The sequence below is a fragment of the Heloderma suspectum genome, chromosome 2, assembly GCF_057233095.1.
Source record: "Heloderma suspectum isolate Gila_16-S chromosome 2, 16-S_ref, whole genome shotgun sequence".
Lineage (NCBI taxonomy): Eukaryota > Metazoa > Chordata > Lepidosauria > Squamata > Helodermatidae > Heloderma > Heloderma suspectum.
This window is the reverse complement of record NC_139459.1, coordinates 222,005,986-222,027,535: the sequence shown is the minus strand read 5'-3', so window position 1 is coordinate 222,027,535 and position 21,550 is coordinate 222,005,986. Positions and strand designations below refer to the sequence as shown.

Sequence of the window (21,550 nt, the reverse complement as noted above, 5' to 3'; positions counted from 1 at the left end):
CCCTTCAGCTGAGAAGTGCATGAGTAATTTAGCTTCCTGAGTCCTTTCTCCCCTTCTCCCCTCAAAGTCTAAACCTGCCCCTGCCTGTGCAAAATAACTTCCCAAAGACTGTCCCTATCTGATTTAATTACAATAATGGGGATGGGGGAGTGAAGAAAAGGGGAATAAAAGCAAGAACTCATTAGAAAAAACATTTATTTATAGACATGGCAAAAGACATGACAAGTGGAAAATGGAATACAGAAACGTTTGTTTGTGCAGAGGGATGCTTTCCCATGTTCAGTAGCAAAAGCTATAAATATTTGCCCATTCACACCAAGATAGTGTACATTTGAATTACGATTAGTATAACCTTGTGACCAGATTATACTTACTTCATTAAAGTTGCATTCCTATAGACATTTTCCAGGGAACTCATTGGGGCTTACTTCTGAGTGGACATATGCAAGATTGCACTGTAAGCAGCCTTTTTCCAACCCTAGAGTTACTAAAAGAAAGAGGCACCTTCTCTCAGCATGAGGAAGACAAGCAAGGCATCAGGTATGTCTACCTTTCTTCTTCCTCAGTTTTTATTTCCACTCCAGGGGTAACATGTAGGTCAGCTAGCACTAGAAACTGCCCACACACCTACAACTGATCATGACTAGATTAAAAATAATATATATTTTTAATTCAAATAATATTGTATTGTTACAGCCATAGACTACAGCAAACACAACCACTGAGACTATATGGATTTCTTTGATATTTTTGCTGAGTTTAAACAAAAGCAATTATCCCCATAGGTTGTTTTTCTTCCATCATGGTTGCATGATGTAGCCCAGGGCCATTACCGCTAAGCCTATGGCATAAGGTGGTGGACCTTGTCTTTAACATCCATGCTCTGCCCCATGCGTAAGGGGCAGAAAGCTTGGCAAATTCCTACCTGCTCCCCAGTCATCCAAAGGAAGGCAAGGGCAAGAAACATATCAGATGCTAGCAGCTGGCCCTAGTTAATGGGCCCCAGCATCCCATCTGTGCTGTTCTCTTTGCTGGACTGGGTCACATAAACATGTCATCCTCTCCCACCACTGAAGATCTCCATAGTGCATGCAGTCTCCTCCTCCAGCTAGGGCAATGACAGCCCACAAAACCTTGGGAGTTTGCCTCCACGGTGAGTCACTGCAGGCCAAAGCATGTGCATTAAATGCAGTGATTAAGTGATGTGAGCGTAGTCTCATAGACTTGAATTTGATGGCCCCCTCTCTTCCTAATAGCAATGATGGCCAGGCTGTACACTTTGCCCTTCCCCTCTGCTGCATCTGGGCAGCAGAAACAGGACTTCCAAAATTCTTCTTTTTGGTAGCTCTTGTTAAAAGCAGGGAAGGAAAAGTAGAGCACCTTAAAATGAAGCAAGCAAATGTGAAATGCCTCGTAAGATGGGACCTGATTTTTAACTTTTAGATTTACTAACTGGGCAGGAACTCAGCTAGGAAGCCTGCTATGGCTTTAGCATATGGGCCACATTATATATTCACAGATTCTATGCATTTCAGCACAAGAGAGCAGCTAGCATGAGAAGGCATGGTGAGTACTTCTGTACACAGAACAAGAAGACAGTAATTTCATCAGAGCGTGCTCCTTTCCCAAGGTAAATAAGTAATCCCCAGAAATGGAGAACCTCATTAAGTTATTTGTCTCAGGCAATATTTCCCTAATTGCCCTAAGAATCCCAAAGGGTGGCCTAGGTCTAAGAAAGAATTCTGCCACATCTTTAAACATCGAAACCTTGACTTCTGCAAACACGTGCCTATTTATGGAAATATACTGGCTTGCCTGACAATTCCGGCTGCAGAATTGTGCTTCCAACACAGTTTTGTTATTTTTTGTGCAATTGTATGGCTGATGGTAACCTATGCCATGAAAGCGGACAATCAGTGGCTACTATTATGAACTTGTGAAAATTGCCAAGTTCTGGCCTGCAGAAACCCCAATGCACCATCTACAGCAAACGATGCATGGTGCTCCTGCCTGATGACAGTAAGCTCAGTGGCTCTATCTTCACCCATCTGCCATGCTCATGCTGCCTTCTCATTTAACCCAAGGGAATGGGAGACTGATTGGGGCATTGCTGCCTTTTGTTCCCCATCTATACAACACCGCAATGCCAGATAAGACACAAGTGAGAAGAAAACTGGGACAAGGTTTAGCTACCAGTTTTAAAGGCAGCTGTGTGGGTAAAAAAGGAATGCTAGGACTTAGGAGTTTTGTTGCCTTGCAGAAATGGTTGCAGTAACAGTAGGAGCAGCTTATATATGCACATAGCAGTGGTTCCCAAACTTCTTCAGCGTGAGATCCTTCAGTTACACCCTTCTAGTCTGTGTGGGCATAGCTGCCTGACCCACCACTGATGTGGAAGGCCCTTATCCCAATATACACAACTTGGAGCCCCACCCACAGGACTCCCCTGAGCCACTGGTAGGTCCCATCTGAAGTCTTGGGAATAACTGGAAAACTTAACCAGCCAGCAAGATCAACAGCTGGAAATGAATGGGGAGGGGAAGCATGATCTCAGCAGCCGCTGTTCCTGCGCATAAAGGCATGACCACGAACGTCATAGTTCATCTCAATGAAATTCAGTGAGCCCACAGTGATCTCGCAGGGGCCTAGCTCCTTGAAGCCACACTTGGAGTAAAAGGGGATGAGAAAGTCCTCACACATCAGTGTGGCTCGACGCACATAGGACAGGCAGCACAGGTACTGTAGGTATCGCCACATCAAGATGAAGCCTTTGCCTTGCTGGCGGAAGGTGCAATGCACTGCCAGAACATGGATATGGACTGTGGTGCCATGGGGCTTATGCAGGGTCAGAGCATCCTGCCAAGAGAAGAGAGAAGAATAACAATGACTATTAAGAGATTTGGTTCCACCTCCTTGCTTGCCTATTTTAAATAGCAGAGTCAGCCTGCAACAACCCTGTCTTCTATTTAAGTCAGATAGTTAGGTGACATAAATTGGTAAGTTCCCTGGTTCCACTGGAACAAATCTCCTTTGAGGGAGAGAGGTGAAACACTGTGAAAGCTATGCAACCCCTCCATTTTTTCCCCTTGTTTAATAAACAAGAAAAGCTCAACTTCTGTTGAATCAGACCAAGAATCTGTCCAGAAACTGTTCCACTACAAGACTCCTGGGCAGTAGTTCTCTCAAGCAGCCGTGTGATTATTTATACACACAATACAGTTTCCTATTAATGTAGGTACAGTAATGGCTTGTGTAATGCCTGACTTAGCTGCTCATCTACCCCCAAACCTGAGTTGCACAGTGCTGGCCAGGGGACTTCTTTAAAAAACAACAACACCTCTCTATGGTGGATGGGAGAATTGGGATGCCTGGCATGGCATCTTCTCTCTCTACCAAAGCTGCTGAGAGGGAACTGGAACTTCCTCTACTATCCATGTTGGTATTTAATGCAGACTGCTGGTTAATAAAAACAAAAATTGTGGTGACAATCCACCATTCAATGGGGCTCCCCATGGGGCATATAAAGAGTGATGTGGCATCTTCACCAGCTGGGTGATGGAGTTTTATAGTGTGGGGCAGGGGGCTTCAGGAAACATGGAGGGCTGATAGCAGCTGATTCATCCAAAACACACAGGGAGCAGAAGTACAGTCCCTAAAGGGTATGTATCCCACATTAGGGTTAGCAGGTGCTGTGTGTTTCTGCTAGGTTCAGTTCTCATCCTCTCCTAGTCAATTATAAAATGGGAAAGAGATGTATTTAAAAGGATTCTGTTTCTTACCTGGCTGAGTCTTTCCTGATCCCAGAGAGAGCCAATAATGAAAGCAACTAGTCGGCCTTCTTCAAACCAGCCAAGTGACAGCTCAGGACACAGGTTCAGAAAGTGGTGAATCTCATCTAAGTGGAGGGGGCAGTCTCCCGACACTGAAATAAATGCTGTAGAGGACAAAAGACAGAGGAGTTAATGTTGTGCTGCTACAATGTCCTGGAGGCGGGGAAGATACTTGACATATCCTAAGAACAAAGATGCAAAATTGAGGAAGAGGTTGGATCTGGAATCCTGAATCTGGTGGATTGTTTTTCAGGATCTGGCTTCTTCCTGTTTCTGTTTCCAGACATGAAGGCGGGGGGGGGGGGGTAATCCTTCCCACTTATGGTAAAATCTCTGGATGAAATGTTTCATTGCATCAGGGGGGTTAGTTTTTGTTGTACTGTAAAAGCTATGCAAAGCTTCACTTTTAGAAGTCTTAATCAGGCAGAGTAGAAAGGTGGCTAATTCTCAGCTTCATATAGCAAATAACTACCATTAAGGCAATTTGGATACTTTAAAGGTAGATAATCATTAAATATTTAGCTCTTCAAATGCAGAAATATAGACTGAATCACATGTGACTGAAATACTGAACTAGTTAGAGAAGCCTTCATAACTGGGCTTGTTGTTGAATGGCAATGCCCCATACTGCACCAACAAACTGTTTTTAAAAAACTCCTTAAAGTTTAAAAAGCAGCTTGCAATATGACGTGAAGTATCATCTGTTTGACAACAGAAAAAAAGTTGTCAGTTGTGATGATAATCCCTTGCACACACCTATAGGAGCTCATCAAACTACAACTATCAGCAGCCTGTTCTCTCTTGAAGAAGTAGGCACCAAGAGAAAACTGTTAGATAGAAGGACACCACCCTATATTTCTGCCCCACTGTCTGGGACCAACATGGCATCATACCTCATATAATTTTGAAGTACTACTGCCTTCCCCCAAACGTCCCATTGCAGGATCACTCTGTTTTATCAGGACACCTCTGGTGCTAGCAACTATACTACATGATTTGGGGGCAATTGCCTTTGGATATTCTAAATCACTCTGATCAGGGCTCAATACACAATAGCATTGAAATATATTTATTTCCCTTCATTAATTTTTATTTCCAGAATGTTCAGATTTGGCTTAAAATCTCAACAGTGTGTGGCAAAATTTGTTCTGTCATCCAAATATGAGTGAAAATACCTGCATTTAGCTACCAGCATACAGATTTCACCACTGAAATTCAGATGTGGAAAAACCTGAAGTTATATGATCCTTGCACGAAAACTTTACAAATGTAATGAGCATGAATAAATCACTTGCATCACTTGCACTTGCATCAAGACTCAGCTTCCCTAATGCTTCAGACAGATCTTTTGCATGATGTTTCTCCAGTTCCCCAATGATTTCTCTGCCTCCATCATTCCTTTTTCGCTCAAGAAGCTAAGACCATGGCTCTCAGCTGTCCCTCATTGCACACATCTATTGTCACTTTCTCCCCGCTTCCAGTCTTAGACAGACCACCTTGACATCTTGGCACTTGGGGCCATAGGCCATATCTGGATTATTTTCATGATGTGCCATACTTGACTGATATACTTTGACAGAAAGGTGCAAGAAAGATGAACTTCTAGATCTCTCTTCCTAGGAAATGTTTTTAAATTGTTTTTAATTGTAAACAGGCTGGCTGCAGTTGTAAACAGCAGTATTGATTGACACATCTGATGAAAGAGGTTCTCCTTCCAACTCATATATTCACTCTATTCCACTTAATAAAAGCCCCCAGCAATGCAGCGCTTCTAAAGTATGGAAGCACCTTTCTTTTGGGGATGAGGTTAAGGACTGTTAAGAAAACACAGGAGGTGGACGAGATGGAGTCTTACCTTCTCGCTCAATTTCAAACACGCTGATGGCATCCTCAGGAGTGAGGCACCGGAACTCGCTGGCAGGAAGTGTGTGTCGGCGTTGGCGTGCAGGGGAGCTTCGTAGAGGTCGGAGGTGAATGGGTTTGAGAAATGGCAGAGCACTGATCACAGACATCCTCTTTGTTTATTTCTGTGTCTTCCGAAAATGCTTCTTCTCCTTTTGGAGTCAGCACGTCGTTATTTCAGTCAGCCACCTCCAGCACAATCAGTCAACAGATGAAAATACCTGCACACCACAACGGATTAGGTTGTTTGCATCTCTTTATATATACATGCCAGAAATCTGGCGTGACTTTTGGCATCTTAGTCATCATCTCGGCTGCGGAAATGAAGGTTGAGGTGTGTCATTGTTAATGTCCAGCTCACAAAAGCAAAGTCCAGCAAACACCCAGATGCTGTGCATTGGCGCAATGGCTCCAATGGCTTTTATAGCCTGGGGACATGCTGACAGGGTTAAGTGGCAAGATAGGCAGGGTTAATACATTGATGTGAGCTGTAGAAGAATGGTTACTCTGAGGTCACCCAAAAGCTGGATCGGATGACTCAAAAGCACTCTTAGGACCTAATCCTGACAGAGACAGATTGTCTCCTGCTAGGTGCTGGGTCTTCCCAATTGCAGTGGCACAAGAGGGAACTCAGCATCAGGAAGAGCATGCTGGGTCCCCCACACAGAATTAGACTCTTAATACTGTCAAACCAATCTTCTGCCTTCTGGAAGGCTTTCCTGTAAATGTTAATTAACCAGCCACACCAAAGGACATAGGGACCAGAGTTATTTTCTTTTCTAAGAGGCAAGAAGAAACCAATTGTGGGATCAAAGATAACCCGGAGAGCAAGCTTAAAAGTAGTGGATGAGCTTGAGGGGCGGTACCAGTTTTGAAAGGGCAAATTAACCAGGTGTTGCTGTGGAAACAATGCTGCAGACAAACCCCTTATCTTTCTTAAACCCACCAGCTCATGGCAAAAACAGCCAGCTAAAAAGTCAAGACATTCCCTGGCTACTACCCCCCCAGAGCTGACCATTCTGTTGTGAATGTCCTTCTGTTTCTATACACACACACACAAAATATTACCCTCATTTTAGACTAGTCTCAGTTAGATAAGATCATAAGCAGAGCCCTGCTAGATCAGACTAGGGGTCTGATCATTTGCAGACTGCTGGATGCAAGCGCAATACACTGCAAGTTAACAACAGGGCAAGACACAGCCCAGTGAAGCACATGAGGACAGCAGCAAAGAGGTCCACTTGTCTTTAGATCTTCACTGTTGATGCTGATTAGATATAATGCTTGATTATATTGCACAGTGCATAGTTCATTTACGGGATTCTCCACCACCATTGTCCACTGGCTTAGGTGGCTGTAAAGGGGGAATTAAACAAAGTCATAGAGGATAGGTCTATCAATGGCTATTTGCCATGATTGTGAAATATACCCTCCATGTCCCAAACATCTGTTGCTGAGGGCAAACAATGAAGGAGGGCTGTTCTTTTCATGCCCTGCCAACAGGCTTGCCAGAGGCTTTTGGCTGGGCACTGGGAAAAACAGGATGCTGGACTAGGGATAGAAAACCCCTAGTATGGTCTAGCAGGGTTTTTCTTATGATCTTACCTAGCTCATCCAGCTCTAAGATGGTATGTGGTCTTTAAATTTGGGGAGCAAGTTTCCATCTGGATAAGTTATTCAATGATAATGTGTGGCCTGTGTGGTGCCAAAATCTTGCACAGATATCTGGGATGTGGTGTTCTCTACTTAAGCGGAGGCAGACTTTATAGCAAGAGGGAAGAAAGAGAGGGCAAAGGTGAGTGAGTGTGCAGTGGTTAAGAGAACAAGATGTGGGTGTGGGTGTACTTGGTTCAAATCGCACCTCAGCTATGAACTAATTGGATGGCCATTGGAGCAGCCTAGACATGCAGATCTTTTAAATGAAAAGCAGCCTTGGAAGCAGGGGGATGATGAGGGAATGACAGAGGGGGCATTCAATCCTTTTCCTGCTGGCTGTTTTTCTGCTCACCTATCATTCTAAATATGCACCCCTGAGGGATGTGAAAAGCGGTGGGGAGGGGGGAGGACACACACACACAAAATACTGAATGGGGAAAAAATAGCAAGGAGTGGGTCAGCGATTCCCCTCCCCCTTCCTGAAAACTGCAGCCTCCTGGGACTGCTTTTCATTACGAACACACACACACAAAAGGTGGGGGGTTTGTTACACATATTTGTATAGAATGTGAGTTTGCCCATTAGGCAAGTCACTATCTCTCAGTTGTCCCATTCCCTTCCCCCAACCCACTAATATGGAGACCTTACAGGCCTGTTTTCAGGACTACTAAGCCAATATATGTGAACTGGAAGATATCAGTTCCAGGAGCATCTGACACTATAGTATTGCAGAAGCCAAGCAGGTATGGACCTGATGGGAGACCACTAAGTCCTTATTAAGAGTAGGATATAAATCTAATGAATGTCTTAAATGTATGTGAAATGCCTTAACACTTAGGAAATGCACGATATACTTACTACATGGTGTTGTTATATTATTCTCATTATCATTATGCAGTTGTATAAGTAGCTTCTCTTATCATACATTCTCATCATGGGCCCATTATATTTCAGTTTATCGCCATATGATCAGACTGACTAGTGGCGTACATTGGCAAAGTTAAATTTGTACATAAACATTCTCAGCATGCAAGTGTACCTAGGTGCATTACAAACAGTTCTCCAGCATAAAATGGATCTGAAAATGGCTCTTCTGCCCCACCACCACCACGAGCCAGACTTTTTTTTTAATTTAAAATTATTTTTAGGCCACCTTTAAGGGTAAAAAAGTATGTCAGTCTTTCTTCCTCCTAAGACCAATGAACTAGATAATAGCTTAGATGGGGCTTCCCTAGAATAGATAACCCTTATTTTAGAGCATTCCCCCTTTCCCCAAAGCAGCCTTTCCCAACCTGTTGCCCTCCAAATGTTTTAGACTTCAACTCCCGCCACCCCCAAGCCAGCACGGCCAATGCTCAGGAATGCTGAGAGTTGTAGTCCAAAACACCAGGAAGGCACCAGGTTGGTGAAAGCTGCTCCAAACCATGATAGCTCGACAAGCAATATGGAGTATCTGACATCTTTATGTAGCAAACAGAGGCTCTTCCTAAATAGAATCTCATGTATCTACAATTTGGGCCTGCCTCTTTTTTTTAATAAGAACTATGTTCCCTGAGACAACTCATACATTCTACACAGTCTGGGCTGTGTGGGCTTGACCAGGTGTCTCCTGAGCAATATACAATCTACAGAAAAATCCACAACCAAACCAGGCTCATGCCATATGCATTATGATTCATTCATGTTGCCTATTTTGGCCAGTCAATACAGATCCAGTGCTTTCTGAGCTCTGAACTGACTTAGAGGCATCAGAACATATGCATGGCTTATAACATGTGAATTCTGGGTAAAAGCTGCTAGGCTGGGGGCCTGCAATGTGAAAGTGATACAGTGCCAGACCAAGATCAAGCTCTAAATCTCGTATGACGCTTCTTCAAGAAATTTTACACAAATCTGGATATGGGCAGCAAAATCTGAGTTTTGCTATCAAGCATCAGAGGCAGAATTAGAAAAGGGGTAGGTAATCTGGTGCCCTCCAGACGTTTCAGACTACTACTCCCCTAATCCCCAACCATTGGCCATGCTGCCTGGGGCTGATGGGAGTTGTAGTCCAAAACATGTGGAGGGCACCAGGCTGCCTATCTCTGGTTTAACAAGTCTCCACTTTGCTATCTAATTATAGGCTGGCTAGTGGCTAATAGCATTTGAAGAAAAAGACAGAAAAATAAATGCCACACCAGCAGATGTGGTACATCGAAAAGAATGGGGCTGTGCCATTTGATTAACAACACCATGCCATTTCCTGTGATTGCAAGAGTTTGGATTCTTGAATCCATGTGAGTGTCTACATTTTTGGATGGCTTCACTGCAGACTGATAACTCCCAAACACCCTGGGAACAATGAGGATGCAATATACATGCGTGTGCTCAAAGTGTTATTTCTAAATGTGCTGCTTCTCAATGTGCTTTGCAGAGTGAAAGGGAACTGAGGGACATATCAGGTGAAGGAGATTAGCCCATGAATTATTACAGGTCCCTGAGGTTAGTGCTTAGACGTGACAAATGATCTGTACACAGAAGTCTTAAGTGCCACCTGCCTAACCAGAGCTCTAGGGACAAATTCTTGGTGGTCACCATTTCATTTCCACTATGCATGTGCATGGTTGTTGTACATTAACACCAGATGCAAAATGGCATTCGACAGGAAGTGGCAGCACAAATACAGGCAACTCCAAACTTGCTCATATCTGAGGCTCAAACCTGCCCAATTTGGGTTGGTTCAAGACTTCCTTTACATACAGCCTCATTGCATAACCCATAAGATGTATACTTCCTGAGCTGTGCACCGAGTTGGTGGGACATCATGGTACATGTATGGTTCCATTGTCTATTTTTGGCAAAAGCTGCTAGTTTGGGACACTGCAATATGAAAGCATCAGAATGGTGGACCACATGTGTGCAGCACAGACTAAGCCTTATTTTGGCTACCACATGAAGTTTTGCACAAATTTGGATTAGTGTGGCAGAAAGTTCGAGTCTTTCTATCAAGCATCAGATGCAAAATCTCAACGTGGACTCATTTCATCACTGCACGGCAGTATTTTTGAGTCTTTAAATTTTCCAAAGAAATGTTTGAGAATTTCAAATAGAGGGGGTTGGATCCATATTTAGTCATTCAGAGTAGACCCATTGAAACCAATGGAACTTACATTAGTCAAGACTGACTGATTGCAGTGGGGTTACTCTAAATATGACTAAATCTGGATCCATTCCATTGTGTTTAAATTTGAACTTAATTTTAGCAAACGCTTATATATAGCGCTTAGGATTTTTCCATATAGCATGTGGAGACCCAGTAGCACTGTGTCTCTGGACAGATCTATGGCAAGATTTACTGATCCTCCTCCTCAGTGAAGGGCTAAGTAAATGCTGCAGTCCATGGAAGTGTAGAATGTGCTACTGGATGCAGAATTATTTGTTCAGAAAAGTATAAATAATAATAGAAAAGTCAGGCTGCAGTAATACAGCATCCAGGATAACATAGTTCTTAGCCAATGGGCCTAAATGCTCTTTCCGCACAAAGGGAAGGGATTCATGTAAAGACTTTTGGCCAGGGCACAAATAGAAAGAACAGACTGTCCCTAACTTTATACAGAACTGTCTTTCAAGTCAACCCCATGTATAATGCCATGTAATTGGACATCTTTCAGTCATAATCATGCCCTAGAAGATTCTATGCATTTATAGAGACAGATGTACACATTCATATGTCCATGCACAGAACTGGCTGCAGTAAGCCTTGTCATGAAATTCCAGATCCTGATAATTGATTTGCAAACTATCTATTTGCATTGGAGTTACTAATTCACTTCTACTGGGAAATGCAAGGATGTTTTCTGGTTACAAGCTACAATTTGAGGTCTGAGAATTCTTTCATATTTCTTTCCCTTCCCCTTCCCCCACTCCTGAAGGCTAAAAGCATTAATAAATAAATCAGTAAGATTCATTAATCACTGATTTAAAATATGGGGTTTAGTTCTGAAAATTACATTTTCAGAGCTAATTACACCGGGGTGTGTGGTGGGGGGTGCGGTGGAACCCACATGATATCTTAGATCAGAAAATGTGATTTTGGATTGCAAGTTATTTTTCTGTGTTAGATAAACTGCAACCTCCATGACATATTCTTACGTATCATTTCCTATGAGCTTATGTAATACATGAATTAGTTAACCCAATGCTAAATATTAAAAGCAAGACAGTTATTTGACTAACACTGCTATCCTAAACCCTCTTACTCAGAAATAAGTCCCACTGACTTCAATGTAGCTTACTCCCTAGGAAGTAGGTTTAAGATTGTAAGCAGTCTTGTACATGGTTAACTCTGCTTAAGTTCCATGTACATAAAGTGTGCAACTAAAAAAATCTTGGCTATGTTCCTGCGCAGAGTTACATGCATATAAGTGCTATATAAATGTGTTTAGTTTCTCACTGGCTAATGTGAGGATGTTGCTAAAATATGCAAACAAAAATTAGCAAAGGGACACATTTTCCAGATTTGCAACATAATCACAACACAGAAATGTAAAATAACCTCTCCCTCAAGTAATTTATTTATTTATTTACAATATTTATAAACCACTCTACATCAAAAGATTTTGGAGTGGTGAACAACAAAGATAAAAGAATAAAACACCATGTTAAAACAGTTAAAACATTTTAAAAGAAAAAGTTACCCTATTGCACTACGCAGATGATGTGATAATTTAATGTAACAGCCATTCTATAAAAACACTCTCTGCTGCAGTATATAGTGTAGAAAAAAATGTACATTCGCTCTCTGAATGTGACTTTGCCCAACTTTAGAAGTCAGCATCATAGAAGTTAGAGCAGACATATAGGTTCTTACCTTGCATTAAGTTTTCTTTATGGATTCTGACTGTTGACCGCCCTCTGGATAGCAAAGTGTAGACTTTGCAGAGTTCCTGCCAGAAAGAAGGGAGGAGAAAGTAGACTGGAGTGAATGTTGATGCATCTCCAGCTTTTACTCAGCAGAGACTTGGGGAACTCCAGCTTATATATATATATCATTTATAAAGCACGTGATGATACTCTTAAGACATTTCTAAACCCTCATGAGACAGAGAATTGCAAAGGGACTTCAAAGTGACATGGCAACAAAAGGATCCTAGCAGGCTTTACTTTCTTGGCATGATTTTCTGCTGAGGGATAAAGTGCTTTAGCTGATTGCTAGTTACAAAGGGCATCATACGAGCCACAGGTGAATAGCCAACCAGAGAGCGGTGGCAGAAAACAAGTGAAGCAAAACTACATTGCATGCCCTTGCTGTAAACTCTGAAATAGCATGTCTTGCTTGAAAGTGAATGTGGCACAGTCAATATTACTATAGATGAACTGCATCCTGAATTCTCCATCGTTGCTACACCAGCAAATGGCCCAGCAGCTATATTTTGGAATAGTTTAATAAACTCTATTCCAAATGTTGTGGCCAAAGTGTGCGTGACTAGATTATGTAAATGCATATACTTATTTAATTATGTTGCAAGGAAGGGGTAAAATGCACAGAAGGCAGGCAATTAGTACAAACGGGGGAACTGGGAGCAGAGTTGAGAAGAGAGAGGTCATCAGAACCTCATTCAGAGCACGGCAGGCTTAAGCTTTTAAGGGTTTACTTTTTTTCGTAGTTTTCCCCATAACCACAAGAGCCATTTCTGCTTTTTAAAAAAGTGAAAAAAGAGTTTTTATGGATTTTGCTGGAGCTATGAAATTGTTGTTGTTGTTCAGTCATTAAGTCGTGCCCGACTCTTCGTGACCCTATGGACCATAGCACGCCAGGCCTTCCTGTCCTCCGCTCTCTCCCGGAGTGTGCTCAAGTTCATATCCATTGCATCGGTGATGCTATCTAGCCATATCATCCTCTGCCGTCCCCTTCTCCTTTTGCCTTCAGTCTTTCCCAGCATCAGGGTCTTTTCCAGGGAGTTTTCTCTTCGCATTAGGTGGCCAAAATATTGGAGCTTCAGCTTCAGTATCTGTCCTTCCAATGAGCACTCAGGGTTGATTTCCTTTAGGATTGACCGATTTGACATTCTTGCAGTCCAGGGGACTCGTAAGAGTCTTCTCCAGCACCACAGTTCAAAAGCATCAATTCTTCGGCGCTCAGCCTTTGTTATCGTCCAGCTCTCACAGCCATACATTACTACTGGGAAAACCATAGCTTTGATTAGACGGACCTTTGTCGGCAAGGTGATGTCTCTGCTTCTTACTATGCTGTCTAGGTTTGCCATAGCTTTCCTCCCAAGGAGCAAGCGTCTTTTAATTTCATGGCTACAGTCACTGTCTGCGGTGATCTTGGAGCCCAAGAAAGTAAAATCTGTCACTGCTTCCATTTCTTCCCCTTCTATGTGCCAGGAAGTGATGGGGCCAGATGCCATGATCTTAGTTTTTTTAATGTGGAGTTTCAAATCAGCTTTTGCACTCTCCTCTTTCACCCTCAACAAGAGGCTCTTTAGATCTTCGCTTTCTGCCACTAGGGTGGTATCGTCTGCGTATCTGAGATAATTCTCCCAGCAATCTTAATTCCGACCTGTGATTCATCCAACCCGCATTTCTCATGAGCTATTTAAAATCCTAAAAGATGATGCTGTTAAAGTGCTGCACTCAATATGCCAACAAATTTGGAACACTCAACAATGGCCGCAAGACTGGAAAAGGTCAGTTTACATTCCAATTCCAAAGAAGGGCAATGCCAAAGAGTGTTCAAACTACTGCACAATTGCGCTCATTTCACATGCCAGCAAGGTGAAGCTCAAAATCCTACAAGCTAGGCTTCAGCAGTATGCGAACCAAGAACTACCGGAAGTACAAGCTGGGTTTCGAAGAGGCAGAGGAACTAGAGATCAAATTGCCAACTTTCGCTGGATCATGGAGAAAGCAAGAGAATTCCAGAAAAAGTCTATTTCTGCTTCATTGACTACGCTAAAGCCTTGGATTGTGTGGATCACAACAAACTCTGGCAAATTCTTAAAGTGATGGGAGTACCAGGCCAGCTTACCTGTCTCCTGAGAAACCTGTACGAGGGTCAAGAAGCAACAGTAAGAACCAGACATGGAACAACCGAGTGGTTCAAAATTGGGAAAGGAGTACGACAAGGCTGCATATTGTCACCCTGCTTATTTAACTTATATGCAGAGTACATCATGAGAAACGCCGGCTTGGATGAATCACAGCTCGGAATTAAGATTGCTGGGAGAATTATCAACAACCTCCGATATGCAGACAATACCACCCTAATGGCAGAAAGCGAAGAGGATCTAAAGAGCCTCTTGTTGAGGGTGAAAGTGGAGAGTGCCAAAGCTGGTTTGAAACTCAACATTGAAAAAACTAAGATCATGGCATCTGGCCCCATCACTTCCTGGCATATAGAAGGGGAAGAAATGGAAGCAGTGACAGATTTTACTTTCTTGGGCTCCAAGATCACCACAGATGGTGACTGTAGCCATGAAATTAAAAGACGCTTGCTCCTTGGGAGGAAAGCTATGGCAAACCTAGACAGCATAGTAAGAAGCAGAGACATCACCTTGCCGACAAAGTCCGTCTAATCAAAGCTATGGTTTTCCCAGTAGTAATGTATGGCTGTGAGAGCTGGACTATACAGACGGCTGAGCGCCGAAGAATTGATGCTTTCGAACTGTGGTGCTGCAGAAGACTCTTACGAGCCCCCTGGACTGCAAGGAGGTCAAATCAGTCAATCCTAAAGGAAATCAACCCTGACTGCTCATTGGAAGGACAGATACTGAAGCTGAAGCTCAAATATTTTGGCCACCTAATGCGAAGAGAAAACTCTCTGGAAAAGACCCTGATGCTGGGAAAGACTGAAGGCAAAAGGAGAAGGGGACAGCAGAGGATGATATGGCTAGATAGCATCACCGATGCAATGAATATGAACTTGAGCACACTCTGGGAGAGAGCGCAGGACAGGAGGGCCTGGCATGCTATGGTCCATGGGGTCACGAAGAGTCAGACACGACTAAACGACTGAGCAACAACAACAACTCTGCATATAAATTAAATAAGCAGGGCAACAAGATACAGCCTTGTCGTACTCCTTTCCCACTTTTGAACCAATCGGTTGTTCCATGTCCAGTTCTTACTGTTGCTTCTTGACCCTCGTACAGGTTTCTCAGGAGACAGGTAAGGTGGTCTGGTACTCCCATCTCTTTAAGAATTTGCCAAAGTTTGTTGTGATCCACACAGTCAAAGTGGACCACATTTTGTCAGAACTCTCCGCCATGACCTGTCCGTCTTGGGTGGCCCTGCACGGCATAGCTTATGTCTTCACTGAGTTACGCAAGCCCCTTTGCCGCAACAAGGCAGTGATCCATGAAGGGGTATGAAATTGTACATTTCAGTTCAAAAATAGGGACATGCTTGAACACCCCAATTCTCATACCAGTGATCACTTTGAGGATCTCTTTGTGTGCCTCACCCCCTGTACAACACTTACATGTGCACTAAAGATAAAAACCATCCATTCATGGTGCAATCCTATGGGGATCAGCGGCTGCTTCCGAACTTGGAGGCAACCACCTATCCAATGGATAGGCAGGAGAAGCGCGGAGGGGATTGTCCCCTCTGCACTTCAGCCACCCGATTTTGGCTGTCTAGCAATGGGAAGGCGGAGTGGAGGAAGCAGCTGCCGGACAACACATAGGATGCCGTACCGGCATTTCCGCCTTCTCCGCCCAGGAATGCCCCCTGGAACACTCTGTTTTTGCCACTCTGCACTCCTCTTCTGAACACGGGGCCATTCCGAACTGCCTGCAAGGCAGCGTGAAAGCAGGGGGGAGATCGGTTCTCAGGGAACTGACCTCAGAGTGCAGGCTCCGAGGTTGGTTCCCGGGAACCAACCTATCCTATGGCTGTCTAGCCCCTGACTAGCGGCCATAGGATTGCTCCCTCAGAGAATTAACTTCTACTGCAGAAATGGGGAATCTCTGGCTCAAAGAGGTTCCCCATCTGGCTCCCTCCTCAAGCCCCCACCCCCCAGAAGCTAGCAGGAAGAGAAATCCCTGTTATCTCCCATCAGTGATATAACACCGTAAGATCCCCTGTGCGCCACTCCCCCTCCCAACTGGGAGGGCTAGCAGCATGCTAATGGGAATCCCCACGGTCTTCTCTGATCACTGATTGGAGATAGCTGCAGGGATTCAGGGATTCCCCTTAGTACACTGCTTGCCATCCCAATTGGGATGGTGCACAGTTCCTTCCCTGCCCTGCGTCCTCCGCAATGGAGGAGGAAGATGCAGGGCAGGCAAAGCCGCTCTGACCAAGCAGTGGGGTAGAGGATCGTTCCTCCACCTGGCACCTTGGTTGGGGGCAGCTTCGTGGTGCAGAGCTTTTCCACACACCCATGGGTGCTCCCCGCCCCCCAATGTTATCCCGCTCACAGAGGGGTGGGTGCCTTCTGGGTCCCCAGCCAAAATGAGTTCCCCACCCCTGATCTAGAGGGAGCTTGGGGGCAGAGCAGAATCATGAAAAACAGCGATGTTACAAATTACACTAACATCTGAATGTGTCCACGAAAGATAAAAAATAAGGACAGAATAGGGGCCATTGTTTTGCAGGGACAGGTGTTGGATAAGAGGTGCAGTTGGAGTGAATGCTCTAATTGCACAGATAATGGTTTGTAAGAGCCAGTAGCTGTGTTCAGCCACCACAATAAAGGACTGGCTTATGATGATAACCTCTTTTTCAATATGTTATATATGAAGATTTCAAGAAATATTGGAGTGCTTTGAGCAGCTGTCTCTGAACTTTATGGATTATACTTTATTAGATTAAATGTAGTGTCAATTTGGATCTTACATCAAACGTGCAAACATAGTGTTAACATATTGGGTTAACAAAATTTATTTTCCCTTATCTAGATTAAATGTTGTATTGTCAAAGAGCGCCATCTACTGGGAAAATAAAATCTGTCAAGCTGATATTTTAAGAAAAACTGAGATTGTCCTTTCAAAGCAGATTGGGGGAAAAACACAGTGACATATATTTACAGCACATTATGATCATTAAGACATGAGTAGATCACATCTGAGCATCCCTTTCCCCAGAATTCTTTAAATAACAGTGTGACCCAGGAGTACAATTTTTTTTGCACAATTTAGGAGCCCGCTAGGAGAAATGTGTTTCCTTACCACTGTAGTAACTGCAGGTGCTAGTCGCCACATTCAAGATCAAATCATCAATGGAAGATGTTTTCTATTCACTGACCAGCAAAAACACAGAAGGATGGATACCTACCCTGAAGCTGTCTAATACTCCTTCCCACTACCTGGTCTGCTGTCACCCTCCCACTGCCATACTTCCCCCTCCTCTGTACACTACTGATCACAGCACCATCATCCCCCATTCCTAATCCATTCACTTGGTTACCCAAACACATAGAGCAGCAACAAAACAAAACCCACCAGACTGACCACCCTTGATGAGCCCCACATCTCAGACAAGAATGGAACATCACACACTAAAACATATCCTCCAGGGCCAAATCTCACCCTCTCACAGGGGGCCCAATTCCAGAAGTTCTGGCCTTGTTTTCTCACCATGAAGTCTCAGAAACCTAATAAGTGCCACAAGTACCAATCAGGAAGAAAGTCACACTCTGGAGGAAAGAACACCCTACTTTCAGGGGGTGCCCATTCCCAGACAAGTGGGCACTAAGCAGGATGCTCATAGAGTGGCCCTCATCCTTGTCCTACCCTGATAAGGAACAAGCCCCTTTGGTGTTGCCCCTCTGAGGGGCAACTTTAAGGAAAATGCTATGGTTTTCAGGGGGAGATCCTTTCTTATCCAAGATGGAGGATAGCTCAGGTCCTCAGTAGTGGCAGCAAAAGGAAATACGGAGGGGCAGGGGTATCACAATCCAAGTCCTCCACCAGCCTTATCAATGTGCCCACCACCACTCTCCAGCTGTGACTGCTCCTACTCACTCTTTAAATCTGGAAGAAACAGCTGAGCCCAACCCCAGGTGATGGTGGGGTTTCCTTACCCAGACTGGCTCTTAGGCAGTAAGACAATATACTATTTAATTAGTAAAGAGTCCCTGAGGGCCAAACTAAACATAATGTAGGGAATTCATGACCAAGATCTTCCATGCGTTTTAAAGAAGTTCATAGGAGCTTGGGGGGGGGGATATTTTATATCCCCCCCCTTTTCCTCACCAAAGTTTCCCCACTTATAATAGTCCCCAAGGGGGAGCATACAGGTCCCCAGTAAGTCTGTCTATCTGACTTAGGCCTTTCTGTAATAAAGAGCTGATAACATGCAGCTGCACTGCTGAATAGCGGTGCAGGGCTAATTTCTACATTGTCCCCATGTAGCGTAACCTTATTTCCCTTACTATTTGTCAAGCTGTCAGACAGCTCTGGAGTTTGAACAGCACAGCAGTGTAGAGAAATAGAACATGGCCATTTGATACAACAGGTCCACTGGGTTGTTGTGAGGATAAAATGAAGAGGAGAAGACCATGTAAGCTGCCTTGGGTTCCTTGCAAGAGGAAAAAAGGCAAGATATACATGTAATAAATATAACAAATACACGATGAGCTTATGATGGAATGCCATTCCTCCGATGCCTCCTGCAGTGTAAGCAACCAAGGACTTCCCACTTTTATTCCATGAGAATATAGCTGCTTATCCTGATCACTCTTTTTTCCTTTGTAAACGTGAATCATTTTACCATGTCATTTGAGATGATCATTGGGCTAAGTACTTCCAGTTAGAAAACAAAGTGTCCACAAGATGGAGCAAGAGTGTTTCCCAAGATACTACTAGTCAAATTTGGTGTACTTCACTTGAGTTTTCTCTCAAAACATGCAGTTTCAGGAACTCCAAATCTTCTTTGATAGTAACATTTGCTTGACATTTTAGAACAATTTTATCCAGTTCTGCTGAGACCATTTGAGAGTGGAGGGGAGCCTCTAGTTCCGACAGTTTTCCCTCTTGGTTGTTTGGCTGAAGTGTCTTAAAGGAGGTGAAATGCTGATGAAACCTCAAATCATTATTTAAAATTTAAAAGATTTATCACACTTTGCACCCAATTTTCAATAATTCTCTCCTTCAGAGAGAACCTAGCCATCATGAGCCTGCAGGATCTGGGTCAGATGAAAAGGAAAGAGAGCGAGAGAGAGCAGGATCTTGTTGAGGAACTTCATATGCACAATAAACAGAGATGAATAAGTAACTGCCTTACTTAAGTCACAACAATGGACATCTAGCCCAAGCCCTGGTTACTTATATTCTACATAGGTACATAAAAATGTCATTAACAATAGTGTAAGATCTTCATTTGGGATCTGAAGATCCCAAATGAAATACACAATGAGCTTATGATGGAATGCCATTCCTCCGATGCCTCCTGCAATGTAAGCAACCAAGGACTTCCCACTTTTATTCCATGGGAATATAGCTGCTTATCCTGATCACTCTTTTTTTCCTTTGTAAACGTGAATCATTTTACCATGTCATTTGAGATGATCATTGGCATCTTCTGAGGGCATGGATCGTTACAGAATGTTGCAGTAAACCTGTGTAAACTATAAACCTTTAGCCTGGGAATTTTCTGAGCTGTGAATATCCTAGCAACATGAAACTCCACTCTTCTTCTCCAGAGATAGCCTGTGGACTTGGATGCAGAGCTGCAGCGTAGGACACATGGGTTGTCTTCCTAACTGCGAAAGTGACTGAGTGGGAAATCTTAATAAATACTTCTTGCACCGCCTTCAGTTGCTGCTATTCCTCTATACTGTTCTTGTTATTGAGTTTGTAGCAATATTACTGGGCCCAAACTTTAAACATGGCCATTAAATCTCATAAGACTGCTCTGTTTAAAAAAATACTTTGCATAAAAGAACATTGCAGTCCTGATTGCTAAGCGCTCGGCAGGTACTAAGTTTGCTTTTGTTTGTTTTACAATTAAAACGTTAATGATGAACTGCTTCTACATTTATTCATGTGAGTACTGTCTATTATCTCATTCCTTTCTCTCTCTCTGTAAACAACACAGCCACACTGGCCAGATTTGCCACTATGCTCCAACCTGTTCAGTCCTGCAATCACCTGCCTTTCAACCTCCCTCACCAGAACTAGCACGAAGTTCCTGCTGGTGAGAGGCGTAAATTCCAGCAACACCCTTGTTGACCTCCCAGCTTCTGAACTTCTATTTTGAGGACTCCCTCAACTTGTTTTCCTCCAAACCAGCAGTGATCAATGGTCAGAAAAGTTAAGATGCTCCCACCTCTGGCTGTTCACAGATACCTAAGAGCTTGAACTGCAAAAGTGATACTGCAATTAGAGTTCACTCAATCATATTAGGTAAAGAAATTCCTCTCCTCCTTACCTCCAAGGGTCTTAATAGTTCTCTCCTGCTGCATTTGTTGTTGTTTTTCTTCAGCCAATCAGTTCTCTCCCCTGGCCTTCAATCCCCCAGCCTTTGTAAACTCCCCTTTCACCATCTCTCTTGGCCTTTTCTCTTCTTTTGCCAGCCTCTTCTTTGTCTTCCCATTTTACCCTTTGGCATTACTATCTCTCTACCTCCCCGTCCCAAACCGCTACGTTGGGATCAGATACCTTATTTTGCCCCCACACTGCTCTTTCTGCATCTCCTTCCTCCCCCACCCTTCCTCCTGGCTACAGTCTTCTCCTATCCTTTGCATTTTTGTTTTTAAATGTTGCTCTGTTTTGTTTTATGTTGTTTTAATTTTTTGTTTTTGATCCAGATTTTATTGTTAGCCACCTTGAGCACCATTCTTTAGCCAAAAGGCAGGATAAATTTTAAATTATTATTTTCTTCTTTTTGAGTTTTCCCGGTGCCATCTCCCCTCGCTACGCTCCTCTCCCGCTCTTCGTATTTTTTAATTGTGCTTATCTTTATTTGTTTTATGTTATGCTTTAAGATTTTGTTTTTAATCCGGATGTTATCGTCAGCCGCCTCAAGCGCCGTTCTTTGGCAGAAAGGCAGGCGATGCATTAAGTAAATAATATTTCTTTTCTCCTCTTTGAGCGGTCCTGCCCCCCTCTTCTCGTTCCTCCCTGCTCCCCCTTCCACGAGCTCCTCAGCCGGCCTTGCCGTCTCCAGCTTTCCCTGCCCCCTGACCATTCCCTCGCTCCTCGTTCTCTCTTCGGCTCCCTCAGGTGTGGCGC

General features: G+C 43.6%; 1 protein-coding gene across 1 annotated transcript; it reads right to left on the bottom strand.

Moving 5' to 3' along the window:
- Nucleotides 1–179: 179 nt before the first annotated feature.
- Nucleotides 180–21,545, bottom strand: AANAT (aralkylamine N-acetyltransferase). The gene is made up of 5 exons (XM_084838191.1): nt 20,748–21,545; nt 12,238–12,313; nt 5,686–5,953; nt 3,780–3,934; nt 180–2,856 (listed from the first exon to the last, which is right to left on the bottom strand). Exons 3-5 carry the CDS (start codon nt 5,840–5,842, stop codon nt 2,551–2,553), a joined length of 618 nt encoding a protein of 205 aa, XP_084694317.1. The 5' UTR covers nt 5,843–5,953; nt 12,238–12,313; nt 20,748–21,545; the 3' UTR covers nt 180–2,550.
- Nucleotides 21,546–21,550: the final 5 nt, after the last annotated feature.